The sequence below is a fragment of the Leptodactylus fuscus genome, chromosome 8 (genome assembly GCF_031893055.1).
Source record: "Leptodactylus fuscus isolate aLepFus1 chromosome 8, aLepFus1.hap2, whole genome shotgun sequence".
Classification (NCBI taxonomy): Eukaryota; Metazoa; Chordata; class Amphibia; order Anura; family Leptodactylidae; genus Leptodactylus; species Leptodactylus fuscus.
Window position 1 is genome coordinate 30,602,176 of NC_134272.1, and position 20,233 is coordinate 30,622,408.

At 41.7% G+C, this 20,233-nt stretch overlaps 1 protein-coding gene across 1 annotated transcript in view; it reads left to right on the top strand.

Moving 5' to 3' along the window:
* The window catches only part of LOC142217228 (aldehyde oxidase 1-like), a 95,191-nt gene that overhangs the window by 59,153 nt on the left and 15,805 nt on the right, over positions 1 to 20,233 (top strand). The window contains exons 16-29 of the mRNA XM_075285424.1: positions 881 to 967; positions 1,892 to 2,061; positions 2,683 to 2,800; positions 3,938 to 4,060; positions 5,044 to 5,140; positions 6,867 to 6,991; positions 8,611 to 8,744; positions 12,411 to 12,498; positions 12,587 to 12,673; positions 13,090 to 13,281; positions 15,448 to 15,675; positions 17,028 to 17,123; positions 18,857 to 18,985; positions 19,421 to 19,495. Of these exons, the coding sequence (XP_075141525.1) occupies positions 881 to 967; positions 1,892 to 2,061; positions 2,683 to 2,800; positions 3,938 to 4,060; positions 5,044 to 5,140; positions 6,867 to 6,991; positions 8,611 to 8,744; positions 12,411 to 12,498; positions 12,587 to 12,673; positions 13,090 to 13,281; positions 15,448 to 15,675; positions 17,028 to 17,123; positions 18,857 to 18,985; positions 19,421 to 19,495 (1,749 nt within the window). The remainder of the gene's footprint in view (positions 1 to 880; positions 968 to 1,891; positions 2,062 to 2,682; positions 2,801 to 3,937; positions 4,061 to 5,043; positions 5,141 to 6,866; positions 6,992 to 8,610; positions 8,745 to 12,410; positions 12,499 to 12,586; positions 12,674 to 13,089; positions 13,282 to 15,447; positions 15,676 to 17,027; positions 17,124 to 18,856; positions 18,986 to 19,420; positions 19,496 to 20,233) is intronic.

Below are 20,233 nucleotides of genomic sequence, written 5' to 3' on the forward strand. Positions count from 1 at the left end.
TCCACTGTCAGGGCTTGTTCACATCTGCGCCCGGGGTCTCCGTTCTGCAGGTTTCCGTTTCCTGCACGAAACTGGGCAGGAGACGGAAACCTGCAGGCATTTTTCAAACCCATTCATTCGAATGAGTTTGAAAAGTGTCCGCCCGTGAGCGGCGAAACAATTTTTTTTTTAACCGGACACAAAGTCGGACCTGCAGGACTTTGTGTCTGGTTTAAAAAAAAAACAGTTTCGCCGCGGAGAGCATAAAACGCTCACGGGCGCCCACTGCCGGTCACAGTCTGACAGGTTTCCAAAAGACGGAAACCTGATAAAAAACCTCAAAACAACTTTTTATACTGGTTTGGCTATTATTTCCAGATAACCTATTATTAATCTATAGGGACTACCTAAAAGATGACACTTATGGCAAATTCTTCTTTTTTATCAATGAGGTCTTATTTGTATACTCCTTTCCAAGCTTTTTTAGAATATAACACTATTACTTCTCGGCAGAGCTGCCACTTGGTGTCATTGTTGCTTTACAAATGTTTGTATCCTGCGTTTTGAGTTCTTGGTCATTTTTAGAAGATGGCAATTTTTGGGAAAATTTAACATTTTTTGAGGCAGAGTTTTATGCTAGTTTTTGAGCCACAACTAGAAATGTATTGTAAAGGAATAGGAAATATAAAGGAAGAACCTACTGTATACTGTACTCCTTCCTGCTGGATCCATTTCTGAGTTTGGCTTAAAAACAGGTATAAGCTGCAGTGATGTGATTCCAAAAAGAAAAATGTATGTAAAACCAATAAAAAAAAGACTGTATGAACAATGTTGAATTCTGAACCCTCTCGTGTTTGTATCTACAGTATAATATATAGCTTTTTCTTTGAAATGTTTCTAGATGACACGTTATGTCCAAGCATCCGAACACCTCAGTGCTATCAGAGGTTTTGAGAAAAAAGCACCAGAAACCTTACAGATTTTCCAGGTAATATTTTAGTATGATTGAATAAATCAGGTTCAGATTTTTATAACCATATCGTATGATAACCATATAAAATTCTATATTCGTGGTGGCGAACCTATGGCATGCATGTCAGAGGTGGCACACAATGCCCTGTCTGCTGTTACCCATTTGTGGAACAGATTACACTGTGTGTGGATCACTGTGGAGCAAATTGTACTGTGTGTGGGCCACTGTGAAGCATATTGTACTGCCTGGGGGCCACTTTGGAGCAGATTGTACTGTATTGGGGCCACTGTCGGGGAGATTGTACTGTGTTGGGGCCACTGTTGGGTAGATTATACTGTGTGTGGGGGGCCCTCATTATTTATTTATTTATTTATTTATTTATTAAATAAAGAGCACAGTAAGAATCCCAGGACGACCAAACGGCATGGAAGGCGTCCATAGCATGGTTAAGGGGTGCGCCCTGATTATTTATATAACACAGTATCTGTTTTACAGCGGACGTGTGATATTACTACAGTAATAACATTGCACGATCACTATAAAACAGATCCTGTGCAAAGTAAATAGTGAACATTATTTGTTTAAAAGTATCAAATACAAACTATTAGCTTTCAGCACAAAATTGTTTTATTTAATTGAAAACTCTGTAAAGCCTCATTCACAGAACCGAATTTTGCGGGTCCGTATTTGTCCTCAATTGTGGACCCACACAGTACTAAGGTTAAATTGCCATGTTGGCACTTTGAGATAAACTGGTGGGTTTTGGGTTGCAGTATGGGTTCTCGGTCTCTAAAGGTTCTACATCCCTGTCCTATATCATATCATAACCATAATATATCATATAGCCATGTCTAAATAAATGAAATTCAAGTAATTTTCAGTAAACAAGACATTAGATTTCCATGTCTCTACAATCATACATGTCTGTGTATTATATAGGAAGTTAACTCCAAGCAGCCAGTGGAAGATTCTGTGGGCCGTCCAATAGTACACCAGTCTGCCATTAAGCAGGCCGTCGGGGAAGCTGTATATGTGGATGACATGCCACCTGTGGATCAAGAAATTTTTATGGCCTTTGCTACCAGCAAGAAAGCCTATGCAAAGATTATGTAAGTAACTTATATTTGACGTTTTAAGGTCTGTTAACAATAAACAGAGATGTAACATGAAGCTCCTGGGTCCCAATACCAAATCTGTACAAAGACCCCATCTATCTGGCACTCTTATAATACCAAAGAGAGATCTTGTTCATACATGGTTACAGTTCTTCTGGTGGGCACGTAGTTTGGTGGTTACATTTTTGCAATGAGCACACAACTTAATGGTTATTTTCCTCGGAAGGGCACACAGTCTTACGCTAGGGTCACACTAGCATTGGGGTTTCTGTTCTTTGGGTCCACATTGGGACCCAAAAGATGGAAACCCAATCTGCTTAAAAAGCGGTTACCTGTGGAAACCCACAGACCCCATAGACTATAATGAGGTCTGTTGGGATTCCTCCCTGTTTCTACCTGAAAAATGCAGAAAGAAAAGTTCTTATGACTTATTTGTTACAGTATCTAAAACTAACAATAGCAAGGAAATCCAGGGTCCCTGTAGCATGATACAATCCAGTTACTTGTTTTGCACCAGCAAGGCTGAAATGGTTTCTACACTACATACACTTCACATGATGGCAATGTTGTATGTATTGAAATGAGTTCACTATGAATTTGCAATTATTCTTTTAGGTCCATAGATACTTCTGATGCTCTTAAAAGTCCTGGTGTGGTTGATATAATTAGAGCAAAAGATATCCCTGGGCCCAATGAGATCTCTGGACAAGGTCCATTATTTTCAGAGGAGGAGGTAAGTATTACTATAGCTATAATGAACAAATAATGGTAAATCTGTAAATATTAAGGCACTTCTGTCCACAGGTTGTGCGTGCTATTACAGCAAGGCCTCATTTAGTTCACAGCAGAAAGAAGTCATGTTTATCTAATACTGTGCAGCCCCTTTAATACAGTCTTTTGTTTGCTGATGGCAATATTTAACTGTGCTTATAGGGGTTATCCAGGTTTTTAAAAAAAATAAAAATATGGGACAAACAGCAGGATACATCAATACAAAACGCTTCCTAATATAAATCCTATTTATTTTCAGTCATTACCATAGTTGTGATGTTTCATTTGCAAGCTCACCACCCCTGCCAGTGAGCAGTTCAGCCAGCAAACGGAATGTCACAGCAGCATGTGACCAAAGTAGAGCTATGGTGCATGGACTGAAGAACTGAGACACAAGACAGACATTGTGACACAGAACAGACCCTATAGCAGGGAGGGAATTTGCACACAGGGGAGAGTGGAGAAGCGAGGTATACACAAAGTGAAAGCAAGCAGATGAGTCATGGGAAATGTTGTTTGTCCACAGATACACTGCATGTAAATAACAGTGATAAAAGGAGCAGCAAGTAAAATAAAACCAAGCAAAGATTACACAAGGGAACAATGAGTTTTTTATCACTGATGTGGATGTATTTTGCAGTTAATTTTTGGAAGCTGGATAACCCCTTTAATCATTAAGGGTTTCCCTATTTAAGCAAGTTATCACCTATCTATAGTATAAAGGATAACTTTCTGATCAGTGGAGGTCCCACAACTCAGACCTTGAGTGATCAGGAGAACTGGAGACATTTGTCCCTTATTCTGAGTGGAGCAGTGGTAGGTAGGTCATCATGCACGTCACTCCCATTGAAATAAATAGAGAGTAGCTCACCCTGCCTTACCACTGCTCCACTCAGAATGGTGACAAATATCATCCTTTCTCTTAATCAGTGTAGAAGGGGGTCATGAAGGTGCCTAGGTCTGCGGAGGAGCTGTAGACACAAAACAATTATTACAGAAGTTCCTTCATTTTTCAAATTGTATACATTAGAGCAAAAAAAAAAAAAAAAGATTTGCAAAGTTGTCCATAGTTATGTATTATGATATATGCTTCTTTAAGGTTTTGTGTGTGGGACAAATAATATGTGCCGTAGTAGCAGACACTCCTGAACATGCAAGGAGAGCAGCGGCAAAAGTGAAGATAAGCTATAAAGACAAGGAGCCACTTATTCTCACAGTGGAGGTACAGTACTGTAAGCTGATGCTACATGTATGTGGGTTGTAAGCTTGTATGCTGTATTGGTTATAGTCAGATATAGATCTATGTACAATCAAAGAAAATTTCTATTTTGGAATACAATTTATATTAGGAGATTTCATGATGTCACATCACACACCACGGTAGAATTATCTTATGACTTATTCTGAAACGCAAAACCTATGGGGTAAGCAGTGGGAGACTTCTGGGACAAAAACAAAGTTAATTCTAAAGTGGTGTGGTATCTGAGGTGTCTCTAGTACATCCAGGTTGTGACACAATAAGGGGCCCTAAGCAATACCCTAAAGGTAGAAGATGACCTTATTTAGACCAAATCACTTAGAATTTATTTCTTATGAGCTGATTCATTAACCTCCTCTTAGACCTTTAATGATGTGTCCTGGGTGTTCAGTAATAACAACTGATTATATTGAAAAGAAAAGAGCACCTGTTCTGAATAGATGAAACATGGTAGCTTATTAACACTGATGATATCCCTTATAATAGTCTCCTGTTTTTGCAGTTCCCTGTTGGCACCCCTTTGTCGCAGTTTCCTGTTGGCACCCCTTTATCGTAGTCTTCTGTTGGTACCCCTTTATCGTAGTCCCCTGTTGGTACCCCTTTGTCGCAGTTCCCTGTTGGCATCCCTTTGTCGCAGTTCCCTGTTTGATACCACTTTGTCACAGTTCCCAGTTGGCACCCCTGTGTTGCATTCCCCTGTTGGTACCCCTTTGTCATAGTTCCCTGTTGGCACCCCTTTATCGTAGTCTTCTGTTGGCACCACTTTGTCATAGTCCCCTGTTGGTGCCCCTTGGTCATAGTCCCCTGTTGGTACCTCTTTGTCATAGTCCCCTGTTGGTACCTCTTTGTCATAGTCCCCTGTTGGTACCCCTATGTCGCAGTCCCATTCATTCCCCTTAAATTGTAAAATCTTTATTTAGAAGATGTTATCCATTGTTCATTTATAGGATGCCATAAAACACAATTCATTCATTGAACCAAGCAAAGAAATTTTACATGGTAATGTAGAGGAAGCTTTTAAAATGGCTGACCACATCATTGAAGGTAAGTGCTCTGCAATTAGATATGGTCACAATGCCATAGATACCATATTGTTAAAGTCTTTGTGATACCATAAGATTGGAATTATTCTTTAGTTGTTTTTTTAAAAAAATAATTTATTATTATGTATGATTAAGGCTAAGATCCAATGTGCCGAGCACTGCGAGCAAAGCACTACGAGAAAAAATGGAGCGAATACACAATGAGGTTTTTCCCACACCACTTTTCACAGAAAATCCACAGAGGTTTCCTTTGTGGACTTTCTGCTTCAATTCTATCTATTGGGAAACCGCTGGCATTTCTGTAGGTATAATGGACATGCTGTCGGTTTTGGAAATTGCAGCATATCCACTGTGTGTATTTTTCTGCAATATGTGGATGGAGTTCGCTAGAATGCCATCCACTTTACAGGGACTGTACAGTGCTGCAGTTTTTACCACTGCATTTCCGTTGCGGCCAAGCTGCGGCATTTACACAATGTGGGGCCCAAGCCTAAGGCTAAGGCCTCACAGGCCGTAGTTGCAGCGCTAAAGCGCTGCAGAAAGAACTGGCGGTGTGAACGCATCGCGGTTCTTTCCGCAGCGCTTTTAAGAGAAAGTTCACAGAGTTTTCCTCTGCTGACTCTCTTAACATTATATCTGCGGGAAAGCCGCCGGCGTTTCCATAGATATAATTGACATGCTGCGATTTGCATAACCGCAACGGCTTTGCAAATCGCAGCGTGTCCACACTGCGCTTTTTTCCACAAAGTGTTCATGGGATTCGCATGAATCCCATCCCCTTTGCTTGCACTGTAAAACACCGCGATTTTTCCCGCAGCGTCTCCACTGCGGGCAAATCGCAGCGTTTACGTCCCGTGGGGCCCCGGCCTTAAGGTGTTTTATAGAAATTGATCATGTATACAGTAGAAGGAGCTGGTTGTGTGTGATTTTCTGTCCTGTTTGCTTCCAGCTCTGTGATGGTTATCAGACCACCCATCAATCTAATATTAATAACAGATACATAGATATATCATCAATGTCTAAAGTCGAGAGAACCCATGTAATCCTCTTTTAGCTACTTGCTAAGTAGGTATTCAGATGTTTCAAATTTAGTTTTTGTAGATCTAAAGTCAGTGTAAACCACTTTTTTAGTAGAAAGATCCATGTTTTTCTAATACATACCTCCAAATCCCCTGCCGATATAGTTCTCTAAGTTTCCCTCCAGTCTTATGTTTATGGAGCTCAAGTAACCATACATTACGATACTTCTTTGAGGATATAAGGTTGATTTCGAGAATGCACCACCCAACATGCAGTTGTCTCTCCATGTGTGATCTTGAAATTACTTAAGACTAGAGATGAGCGAATAGTATTCGAAACTCTAGTTTCAAATACCTCGCTCCATAGGAATGAATGGGAGCGGCCAGCGCGCTGCAGGCGCCGGTACTTAACCCCTTCGCAATTGCCCGCACCCATTCATTCCTATGGGAGCTGGGGTATTCGAATCTAGGATTCGAATACTATTCGCTCAACACTACTTAAGACAGCAATATTGGAGGGGCGTTTTCATGATAAATTCTGGCTACCTGCAACTGACACACAATGGTTATTACATACTGCCTGCAAATTATGGGAGATTTATTGGAAGGGTGGGGACTCCTGAGGCTCAGCAGTAGTTCATCATTTAAAGCAATAAAACCAGCTGTATGCTTTGGGATTATAATGCATTATTCTTTAATAATATCTAGGAGAAATTCATATTGGAGGACAGGAACATTTCTACATGGAAACCAATTCCGTTCTTGTTGTACCAAAGGGAGAGGACAATGAGTATGACATATACATCTCTACACAGGATCCAGCAACAGCCCAAGTGAGTTATTTCTTCCAGAACAATACTGTTATACTTTATAGGGCCTACAAGGAGCATCTCTTTCTGGAGGTCCCAGCTTGTCAGTGCAGCATCCCAAAAGAACACTGAGAAAAAGAATTGGTTAGGTGTTGCTTTTAGCAATGAGATAACTGGTTTGACTCAAAGCAGATTCAACACAAATTTTCCAAAGTTTTAGACTAGGCTTTTGTTAGCCACGAATCACTATTATACTCCGGGGTCTCTTCGGGCCTCAGAGTATAATAAGAGGAGGCCCAGGGGTCCTCTTCTGGTAGGTATCATGATGGTGGCAATGCTCAAGTGACTGCTGAGGCCCATTGGTCTCAGTGGTCTCCTGGGGTGTGTGAGGTCAGCCAGGAGGCTGGAGCCAGATGCATCGATGGAGCCCAAGAGAGGTGAGGCAAGGTGAATATAACTGTTTATTTGGATGCTGTCCCTTCCCTGGGTCTCCACTTATTATACACTAGGGTCTGAAGAGACTCCAGAGTATAAAAATAACACTTTCATTTTGTTTTAAACACGTTCGACCGAATAGACAAACCTCATAACTATTTATTGAAACAGATCTCACAAGATTTGTGCATAACTAGTTGCTTTATGTGAATTTGCACATTAAGTTAAATCTACCACTTGGCTGGGCTAAGGAGATTGCAGCCCTTGACTTAGGACATTCTAGGTAGTGCGTAGGAGAGTAGATAGAGGATGGCATTGAGCCAAGGGACGCCAACGATCTTGCTCACACAAAAGGACTTCTGGAATAGACAACTCCTTGGGCTCTCAATAAGACAAAACCTAGATTGTAGAAGACTGCCCAGGAATCAGCTGATTCACTTTAGGTTCAGCTTCAGAGATCCCAAGGCTGCTGCCCGCAGGAGAAATGTAGTATTACATACTGACCATGTACTTCATGGATGGCCAGGGTCTGTATGTTCTATATTAATGGATCCCGACTCTAGTTAAACAAAAACAAGAAACTACAGCAAAACTAAATAAGAATACAAATACATGGTAGGGGTCCACTACAGGATGTTCACTGCAAAGGTTGAAAATTGAAGCTGAACTTGTAGCAATAATTGATGCTGCGGGTTGAAAATCCACAGAGCAAGACACTTTGTGCTGCAGTTTGTGGATGGGATTTCTTTGAATCTCATTCACTTATACCTTACATCACAGCAGGTTAGTATAAGCAATTCTGTCATAGCTAACCTGACCTAACATCCCCACCGCTAACCTGCTGTGTATCATTTATTTAGACCTGTACATGTAAGCAATAGCAACTGTCACTAGCAATAAACTTGGATCAGGGGATAATCATACTCATTAGGGAGAGTGTGCACCTACACAGGCGTACGGAGACTTACAAGCCATTTCTGCTCCACTGGGGATTATGGGTAAAATATGCAAATCTATTCTCCAGGATGTAATTAGGAGAACAGTGCCTCTGTCTGCTGCCCTCTAGGGGCAGTCCCCTTAACATCATGCATGACTCGTTTAATGAGCCTAATAACATAATGCGGGGATTATTGCCAAACTAGTATTTCTATTCCAAAAGGAACAGATTCCCATTTTACTAGCAATAAACTTGTGACATTTCTTTGCAGTTTTCAGTGGCCAGCATCCTTCAAGTTCCATCCAACAGGATCAACAGTCGTGTAAAAAGAGTTGGTGGAGCATTTGGAGGCAAGATCACCAAACCAAGCATTTTTGCAAGTGCTGCAGCTGTAGCTGCTCGGAAGTAAGTCTTGGTGGAACTATATCAGCAACAACTTTATTGTAGTGAAGAATGGCCAAGCTTCTTTGGTATCTTCGTAGTATATCTGATTTATAGCCATTTTACCAAATCTAGCAGTTTTCCACATCTATAAAATCATAAGGCACTTCATTATCAGAACCAAAACCATTTTACATAATAATATTACTGAACAGCATTGAGGGTCTGAATAGTCCCCGAGATTGCAGTGACAAATAACAATCTCCTCTTCGCCTTGATGTTTGAGAAAAGTTGTTTGTACCTTTTATTTGACCTAAGGTTATTCAAAAACTTTATTATTGGTGGCTTATCTGTAAAATGGATTAACCATGTCCATCAGCTGTTTATAGGAGACACTTGTACCAGAACTACCATAGCTTCATAGTGAACAAAACGGAGCTTGTAGTACATTTCCTAGTTTACCAAGCGGTACTAGTTCTGGTGCACTGCAGCTGTCTTGAAGAGGTCCAGGAGTTGGACCCCACTAATCATATATTGATAACCTAACCTAAAAACAGATCATCAATATTAGTTGTGGCATAACCTTGTAAGGAGAGAACAACAGTATTCAGTGCAAATAAAATATTTATTAAGCCAGTACCAGATTTAACGGGCTTGCACACACGGCAATCGGTGCCCAAACAATTGTTCACAAAACAAAATTGCAATCTTAGGTACAGAAACTATTACAGCAATCCATATGTGAGTGAAATCCTGACATAAACAGTCTATAAAGAAAAAGAACTGTATTTGCAAAATGTTCACTTTGACTAAATTAGCAGGGGTGTAACATCTCTGCCTGTTCGGGCCTCTGCGCCACCCTCTGCTCGCGTGCTGCGGCGCAGGAGGCGTGGGCAGTTTGATAATCTGCTTAAAGTTCTTAGTTGCACTGTGTGAACACGGCTCTAGTTCTTAATTGGATTTGCACCACACCCGTCTTCTGCCTATGTTGCCTCTGTCCATTAAGTGTTTGATTTTGTCTTGCATGTGATTGACAGCTTTCCTTCCTATCAGGTTCAGGGCGGGTTCTTCCTCCCCTATTTAGTCTTTGCTCTCATTCACACTGGTGCCGGTTATTGCCTCTTGCTTTCTGGTATCTCTTGCTGTTTATTTACTTGTATTCTTATCCTTGACCTCTGGCTTCCCTACTGACAATTCTTTTGGACTCTGATTTTGCACTGCATCACTCTCTTGTTACCGAACCCTGGCTAGCTGACCTCCCTTTGTTGTTTTTTGTCTTGTCTGCGTTTTGTGTTTCACGTATTCAGGGAGGGACTGTCTTCGTGGTTGTCGCCTATTACCTAGGATAGGGTCTGGCAATAGGAAGGGAAAGAGGGGGGGCGTCAGCTTAGGGCTCACTGTCCCTTGTGCCCCATCCTAGGGTTTAAACAGTTACTGGGAATTGCTGTCCTAGCAATTCCCTTACAAGGGGACTAAATTACATGTCCTGTCACCCGTATGAAGCTAAGGGAGGAAGTAGAAGGAGCTGGCGAGGAGAAAGAAGAGGGGATGTCAATGGTGGAGCTTTGAGGAGGAGTGGGGGATAAAGAAGGAGGAGTCCTCTGTCTGATCTGGTAGCAGACTCTGAGAGACTGATCATATCTGAGGGAGATATGCAGAGAGATAGAGGAACAAGAGCAACTTAGGCTCCAACAGTTTCATTTCAACAGTTGCGGTACAGTGAGAAAGCACATTCACCATTTTACCTAAGTTACCTCCAGAGAGAGAGCCTCCTCCATGTGATTAATGAAAACATTCTTATCAAATGCTTTCGCTTTGGTTCTTCTTGTGCCAGTCCAAGAATTTCACCTCTAGTACGAATGCCCCCAGCCGTCCCTCTTAATCATGGCCCATCTTTGAACCTCCGACTTTCAGTAGGTGGTCCTTAACTTGTAGAGGAGATAAGTAGCATCTTCCGGAGAACCATACTCATCCTCTAGGGCAGTCATAAAATCTATGGCTGTTGCTTTGGGGTTGCTGTGTCAGGTAGCCTGAATTAATTCCATTGCAGGACCCCGCAAGGTTTCAAGTATCCTCTGCTGCTTTGTTGACTCAGGATACTGAAATTCCTATAAATACTGTAGAGCAATGTCCCGCCACACGTCATACCCCTCTTTGCCAGAAGGAGAAGGCTTATGTCTGAAAAGGTTCTTAATCGCCAGTATCCTTTGTCATGTTCAGCTTTATCAAATTGATTCACCAGCCTATTCATAACCACAATAAACATCTATGCTTGACTGGTTTCCATTACTTCAGGTTTAGTATCAGAATGGTGGGATCTCCCGTGGGTTGGAGTGGGAGGTGGTGGCGACAGGTTCTTTGCATAGTGGGGCTAGCTTTGGTTGAGTCCAATGGCCACACGACTCCCTATCTTCTCCTCAAATCTTGCAACACCCAGATCACATTTGGTATACACTCTCAAATAGGAAAGCAGACTTGAGCACCGCATCAGGTATATCACCTTCTAATTGGTGACGATCAATCACTTCAAATTTCTCAACAGCATAAATGGTACTTAGAACTCTAATTACTTCAGTATCTGGTACGTCACAAATCTCCCCTTGTAGGACAAGCATTTTCCTTCGGGCACAGAAAATTCTTCACTCCAGGCCAAGACATCTCTCCTGGACAATCCAACCATAAATGTTGCTTCCTCCCTAAGGGAAAGTTCAATCTCAGCAGTACATCCAATGTAATACAGCCCTCTGAGGGAATCCACTGGGGTCTGGGGGGGCTTTAAGAATTACAGAAATGCTTATAGTTGTAACTTCTTCACCAGCTTGATCACACACTGCCTCCACCTAAATCTTATGAACACAGTGTTGGCTAGACTGCTCCACCAGGGGTCAATTGGTGAGGGTCTCTATAGTCTACCTGTAGTTTACTTTTATGAATGTCTGAACATTTTACAAATACAGTTCTTTTCCTTTATAGACTTTTTTATGGCAGGACTCACATTTGGATTGCTGTAATAGTTTCTGTACCCAAGATTACAATTTTCAACTCCCTGGCTATAGTCTGGCAGGTTAACAGGAAGGGGTTACACAAATTAGTTTTTCATTGATGACATCTTTTAGAATTACCTAAAATCACCTGTTGGCAACACCCACTTGAGTAAATAGGATTTGCTGACTACAATATTGGAAACTGTATGAAATCCATCAATAAACTATTGCATGAACATTTGAGACATTGGCGCCAAACCCTCCTGATATAGGCAGTATGTAAAATGTATGTAAACAAGCAGCAACCAACTTGCCTATACGTAAAAGGGCAACAACCTGTTTTATACTAAAACCGGCTGAGAGAAAAGTCCTGCAAGAAGTCTGTTTTGGAAATTGCAGCCAATTATACCAAAGGAAACGCCAGCGGGTTCCTTATAGGTATAATGGAAGCAAAAAGTTTGCAAAGGAACCTCTGCAGAATTTTTGTGAAACATTCATTGCCACCACGGTTTCTCCCACAGCACTTTTTTTGCTGCAGCCCACTATGTAGGGCCTTATGGATCTTATCAGTCCACGCTTTTGTACGGTTTTATTGCTCTTAGTTACTTAGACTGACATTGGTCTGATCGGACAAAAACTGGATGTTTTCTATATATGTAAAAGCACATTTAGTTCTATATACAATTAATGCTATTATTTCTTTCAGAACTAAAAAACCTGTTAGGTGTGTTCTGAACCGCGATGAAGATATGCTAATGACTGCGGGTCGCCATCCTTTCAAAGGGGTATACAAAGTGAGTTATAATGGCAGTACAATGGAATTTCTCAACAGTTGTTGGCTGCAGGCTTCTCTAAGTCTAACATATATTTTGTTTGTTGCAGGTTGGATTTATGAATGATGGAACAATTGTCGGCGCTGATGTATCTTTCTATGCCAATGCTGGATGCACACCCGATGAATCTATTCTGGTAACCGTATTGGACAAACTGATTCTTCTGTTAGGACACTCCTTAGAATTGGAAGCAGATATAGTGACTGATGGACACAGTCAAGTACAGCACTTGGTTATCTGTCCCATAGAATTAATATGTAGTGGTAGTGCACATGTGGTCAGCGCTACATTCAACAGGGGACACAGGACCCTTGTACTAATGATCAGTGGGCGTCCCAATGTTTGGTCCCCTAGTAATCCAAACATTTATCACCTATCCCGTGAAGATGTGATAAATTTAATTTTAGCCACTTTAATTGTACACTTTACTATTTTACTAAAACTCCATGACATAACATGGTAAGACAACTCCATCCATTATTTCTTGTGGCAAATATCAATAATATTTCAATAAAATATGACAACTTGTAATTTTCTTTCTTGACATTCCAGGTAATAATAGTGGCTCTACTTAAGATGGATAGTGCATATAACTTCCCTAATCTTAACTGTCGGGGAAAGGCTTGCAAGACTAACTTGCCTTCTAATACTGCTTTCCGTGGATTTGGCTTCCCCCAAACTGGTATGATCACAGAGACCATTATGGATGCAGTGGCTACAAAGTTAGGGTTGCCTCCTGACCAGGTAAACGTAGTTCATTGTCATTCCTCGAGCTGTCTATTGAATAGTTTTTCTTTTTCCGGCTAGTCCTTTATTGGTCATTTCACGATCAGATATACATTTATTACTTATGTAATAGCCTACTGATGATCAATCCACAGGATAGACAAACAATATCTAATTAGTGTGGGTCTGACCCCCAGATCAGCTAATCGGGATGGCTCCTTGCACCAGCTACAGCAATGGAAGGAGCCAGAAGAAACTCTGCTCCTGCTCAACTAATAGACCCAGAGCTGCAGCCCCGTATATTGTATAGCAGTAGCGGAGGGCAGAGGTACTGCAGCCAGAAGCATAACTGGAAACCCCAGAGCCCAAATGCAATATCTGTAATGGGGCTTCTACTCTCTTTGTGTCATTTAGAATACTGGTACATTTTATCTGGTAGAAGGACCTTTGGGGTCCCCAATAGGGTTCACGTTGCAGTAGCAATTGATACCACTGCACCCCCTATAGTTATACCTCTGACTGCAGTTCTGTGCCTGATACTTGAATAGGAACAGAACTACTTCCGACTCTGCCTCTATAACTTCCAGAAACTGGAGACAGTTGAATCAGCTGATCGGTGCAGGGTTCAGGTGTCAGACCTCCACTGATCATATACTAAGGACTAGAGATGAGCGAACAGTAAAATGTTCGAGGTTTGATATTCGTTTCGAGTAGCCCCTCAATATTCGACTACTCGAATCGAATATCGAACCCTATTATAGTCTATGGGGGGAAAATGCTTGTTTCAGGGGTAGGCAACATTCGATCAAATTACACTTACCAAGTCCACGAGTGAGGGTTGGGCTGGATCCTCCGAGAAGTCTTCTCCGTGCAGCGTCCCCGTGGCATCTTCCGGCTCTGAATTCACTCTGCCAGGCATCGGGCCTGGGCAGAGCCGACTGCGCATGCCCGCACTACAAGCGGACATGCGCAGTCGGCTCTGCCCAGGCCCGATGCCTGGCAGAGTGAATTCAGAGCCGGAAGACGCTGCGGGGAAGCTGCATGGAGAAGACTTCTAAAGGTAGGAGAAGAACCAGCGTTGATTGGCCGACTGTATAGCATTCGGCCAATCAATGCTGGTTCTGCATCGAACTTTTACATTCGAATAGCGAGTGGTACTCGATTGAGTATGAGTATTTTGAATACCGTAGTACTCGATTGAATACCTACTCGATTGAGTACTACTCACTCATCTCTACTAAGGACCAGTCAGGAAATCCCTTTAATTCTATCTGGATTAGTATCTTCTATCTATATATAACATTACAGCTGAGTTATGCTGGTCATAACAGTGTTATAAAACTGTAAAAGTAGATTCACAAACTACTATTAGGCTGAGTTTTTTGGCGAGGATTTTGGAGAGGAAAAAATCCGCTTCTGGAATTAAGAAATGGTTTGATGAAGCATTTTTTTTACATGGCGCTTTTTTTGTAGTGTTTTTTGAGACGTTTTTAGTTTTTGGTTTTTTTCCTCCAGCACAGTGTATGGACCTTTATAAAAACGCTAGCAGTTCTTGAAGCGGTTTTTCCGCCTCCCATTGACTCCCATCAGTTTTTTCTGAAGACAGGTTATGTCGCTTCTTTTTTCTGCTAGCGAAATACAAAGCTAGCGGATTACATTGGACTCTATTGTGAGGCAGTTTTTGGAGGCGGATTTTGAGCCGGATTCCACGTCAAAATCTTCGGCAAAAAACTCTGTGTGAACTCAGCCTTACTGTCTCATTCATATAAATGAGAAATCCGTTTGCATGGAACCAAAATAGCCCCATTCAAAAGACTGGAATTGATTTTCATTTTCAGAATAAAATCTGTCATATTTGAATCTACCCCATGAATCTCTTTTCCTGGACGTTCTTTCCTCCATTTTGGCTTCCGTTCCACCTTCTCCACACTAAAACCAATATACTGAAGAAGGTCTTGACGACCGAAACATTCTTTTTCTATGTGTTATGGCGGTGAGAGGCCTTTTCCGTGCACCAAAAAAACAGACCGAGTGACAGTACATTACTATCATGAATCTACCCTTTTGTTACACGTAAGATTGTTGTCAATCTACAGCCATATTCATTTTTGTGTCTTTTTGCAGTAATTTTTGCACAACAACCACATGGTGTTGCAGTCACTTAAAATTATGATTTTTTTTCAGGTCCGAGAGAGAAACATGTATAAAGACATTGCACGGACACATTACAAACAGGAGTTTGATGCCACCAATCTGAGACGTTGCTGGAATGAATGTTTGGAGAAGTCGTCTTATATCAAGAGAAGAAATGAGATCCAAACATTTAACAAAGACAACTACTGGCAGAAGAAAGGCATTGCTATGATACCCCTAAAATTTACAGTTGGCTTTGTTGAGAAAATGTATCACCAGGTACATACGTAGACTAAAGCAGTTTATGTTAAATAGAATATATTGTAAAGAGCCTTAATGTCCATCCCCAGTATTTGTGTAATCTGAAAATATAATCTGACCAAGCCTATAGCGGTGCCTACATCATCATCACTACATGGAGCAGTGGCGTAATTAGGAATGGCGGGGCCCCATGGCGAACTTTTGACATGCCCCCCCCCCCCCCCCCGACCAACACTGACGACCTCGACCAACCCCCTCCTATGCATTCCTGCGCGCTCTATTATGCCCCATAGTGGCCCCTTCACACAATATTATCCCCCATACTGGCCCCTGCACACAGTATTATGCCCCATAGTGGCCCCTGCACACAGTATTATGTCCCTTAGTGGCCCCTGCACACAGTATTATCCCCCATAGTGGCCCCTGCACACAGTATTATGTCCCTTAGTGGCCCCTGCACACAGTACTATCCCCCATATTGGCCCCTGCACACAGTATTATCCCCCATAGTGGCCCCTGCACACAGTATTATCCCCCATAGTGGCCCCTGCACACAGTATTATCCCCCATAATGGCCCCTGCACACAGTATTATACCCCATAGTGGACACCCATAAACAATTATTATACTCTGGGGTCTTTTCAGACCCCAAAGTATAATAATCGGAGACCCGGGGGAATAAAAAACATAAAAAACTAATGTTACTTACCTGTCCTCCAACTCCTATGCTGTCGGCCTTCGCTGCCGTCCTTCTTCAATGACGTTGGACGTCACATGACCCGGGACGCAGGCCGGGTTCATGTGACGTCATAGACGTCAGATGACTAGGAAGGAGGCCTGGCAGGATCAAGGAGAGGTAAGTAACAGTGTTTTTTTATGTTTCTTACCTCTCCCGGTCCGCCAATCATTATACTCGGGGGTCTGAAAAGACTCGTTTTTTCGTTTTTTGAAATCGCAGCATTTCTGCTACAACTTTTTTTTTGCATGCTGTCCATGGGATTAGCTAGAATTACATCCAATGTGCAAGTACTCTAATAGGCAGTGTTAAACAATCTAACTATAACAAAACATGCCTGCAACAATGACCCATGTTATAAGAAGCCTTCAATGGTCCCCCTAAAACAATGCTGGCTGAACTGTTGGCTTCTGCCAAGAAAACAAAGCTAAACGTGAACGTGACTTCAGATCTAATCTGCAATAGTTCCTACATATCAACAAGGAACACATGGACACCATATATATACCTAGTTTACCTATGCCATAGAGATGTCATTCCCTTATCCTTTGAGATTGTATTATGTGTATAAATTTACCATATATAATTGTTTTATTCACATTGTATGCTTGACAACCCTGTTTAATATCCCCAGGCTGCAGCATTGGTTCATATCTATAGAGATGGAAAAGTCCTAGTCAGTCATGGTGGGGTGGAATTAGGCCAAGGCCTTCACACAAAGATTATGCAGGTATGCAGATCTCATAACAGTCATTTATTATATTTCGGTAATAGTGTACATTGGAGAACTCATTTCATTTAAAGGGGTTGTCCAGTGGGAAAAAAATAAAGCTCTTCAGTTCATTTGCCCATATCATGTTAATGAAGTTGACTTACTTTACTTATATTGTCTAAAGAGATACTCTACCTTTTTTTTTTATCCCATTTTCTTTCACATTGATGGTCCAGAGGGTTTTATGGAGGTTAAAACTGCTTGTTTCTGTATCTATCAAAGATACAGTGCCCAGTAGAAGCCCGCTGACCTGTTTCTGAGTTACCAGAGTACACTGTCTTTTTAAGTCAACTAGAACTCAGGCTTTCATTGCATTCCTATGAGAGCCTTGTTCTCAGTTCCATAGGAATACATTGAGAATCTGAGTACCAGTTTCCTAAAAAAGACTGTGACCTCCAGCATCTCAGAAGCAAGTCATATGCAACAGCACTATATATTCCAGATAAGGCAACATGCAATCTTCCCCTGGCATTTGTTCTGACAAAGGCAGGAATCTTCCTTCTCATATTGGTGGCAAGCTTAAAGAAGACCTTTCATGGTTTGGGGCACAGGCAATTCTATATACTACTGGAAAACTGACAGTGCGCTGAATTCAGCGCACTGTCAGCTTTTCTGATATGTGCCCCGGATAAAGAGCTAGCGGTGCCAGTACCGTAGCGCTTTACAGTCAGAAGGGCGTTTCTGACAGTCTGTTAGGAACGTCCTTCTCCACAGCAGCGCCTATCGCGCTGTACAGTGTGAGCGGGGAGGAACGCCCCCTCCCCTCCTGATAATACTTGTCTATGGACGAGCACTGTGAGCAGAGGGAGGCGGCGTTCTTCCCCGCTCACACTGTACAGCGCGATAGGCGTTGCTGTGGAGAAGGACGTTCCTGACAGACTGTCAAAAACGCCCTTCTGACTGTAAAGAGCTACGGTACCGGCTCCAATAGCTCTTTACTCTTTAGCGCTTTCCAGCAGTATATAGAACTGCCTGTGCCCAAACCCATAAAAGGTCCTCTTTAAAGTGGAGCTTCCTGGACCCAGGGATAGGTGCTGAAATTGGGAAACTAACAAACTATTATAAAAAACCGTATTATATAAAACAGAAATAAAACAATCTTTTTCACACATTGACAGAAATACACATGATGCATCTGAGCTTCCACATGCTCTAAATTGATTTAAGCTACTTAACAAACCATGAAAGAGCGAATGGATAGGATCAGACTGTGTCATGTGCAAGTTGTACTTTAAATTTGCCAATGAAGTTGCTGCCCAAGCCTGTAGTTGTGTTGCATTGGAAGATTTAGATCTGTTCCTCTTCCTTGTAGGTGAACTTTGCAATTTCAGTTTAAGTGGGTTCTATCATCTGGGACAATTATGGTATATTTACAGGATATGACATAAATGTCCAATAGATACAGGTCCCGGCCTCCGTCTTGAGAATAGAAGTTCCCCTGACTCTGTCTTGCAACGGCAGTGATAGCAGAGGTGCCCGCACATGTGTGCCCATCTATTTATTTCTGTAGACGCTCTGAATAACTGAACAGGGAATTATGTTTATCAGATATTCCATGAAAGTGAATGGAGAGAGTCATGCATGTGCAGCCACCGCCCTAATAGACTCCTGTTCTTATGATAGGATAACATGTAACTTAAAATGGTATTCCTATGTCATGTAATCTAAATCTATGTTTACCACTATAACAGATTGCAAGCAGAGAATTCAAGATACCAATGTCTTACATTTACATTTCTGGAACCAGTACAGAATCTGTCCCAAATTCTATTCCAACTGGTGGCACCATTAGTACAGATGTTTATGGTTTGGCTGTCAAAGTAAGTAATTACCAATCAGACAATTATATATAATCATGTATCCACAGAGATTCACAACGCAAAAAACACCTGCATCCCTTTAATGAATTGAAACAGAAATATAGATTCCTAGGTAAAATTGACATGCCGCAATTTCCAAAACTGCAACGATTTTGGAAATTGTAGCATTTTCACTGCGCATATTTCTCTGCAATGTGTGGATTGGATTCGCTAGAATCCCATCCACTTTACAGTGACTGTAAAAATCTAGGGTAATTGACATGTTCCAGTTTTCAAAAATGTGAGCATTTTTGAAAATTCAGCTTTTTCACTGCAGATTTTTTTCTGCAATGTGTGGATGGAATTTAATCTACTCTGTGAAATGCAGTGTTTCTTGCAAAGTGGGGCTTCATCCTAAAATTATAAAAAAAATAATCTCAATTTTTTTTCTTCAAGAACGCCTGTGAGACTCTCTGGAAAAAATTGGAACCTTTTGCCAAAATGTATCCAAATGGTAAATGGGAGGACTGGGTGAGTTGAGTTTATATCTGGTAACCATAGCTAATTTTATAATTTGTTAGGGGCCGTTCACACGATGTAACGCGGCGTTGATTCTGACACGTAAACTCATGTCAGAATCAAGTGCAAAACACAATCCCATTGACTTCAATGGGTTCAGTCTTACGCCCGCTACACATTGAAATCAATGGGAAGCTTTTTAACCCATTGATTTCAATGTGTTACACACGTTAAATGGAACCCATTGAAGTCAATGGGATTCTGTTTTGAAGCGCTGATTCTGACATGAGTGTACGTGTCAGAATCAATGCCGCGTTACATTGTGCGAACGGGCCCTTATAGTGAAGGATCACTGTCCTGAATATGAAGAGAAGAGGCACCGAGCCGACCAATGTGTAGTAATACGTTTAAGGACAAGGTCAGCTGACAAAAATTAGGCCGCTCACCTGACAGGGTTGTATAGGATACAACAACCCTGATAGCATGAAGACAAATGATGAATAATGGGAGCAGGTTTAGGTAGCAGCTGGTCACACGCCAGACGACGTCAGGAAATACCAAATAAAGACCATCCTCCACTGATATAGAGAAAGAAGACCGCGCTCACCCAGGGACCAACACAATCTTTATTAGCACAACGCATTTCGAGCTGCTAATAAAGATTGTGTTGGTCCCTGGGTGAGCGCGGTCCTCTTTCTCTATATCAGTGGAGGATGGTCTTTATTTGGTATGTCCTGAATATGAGTTCTG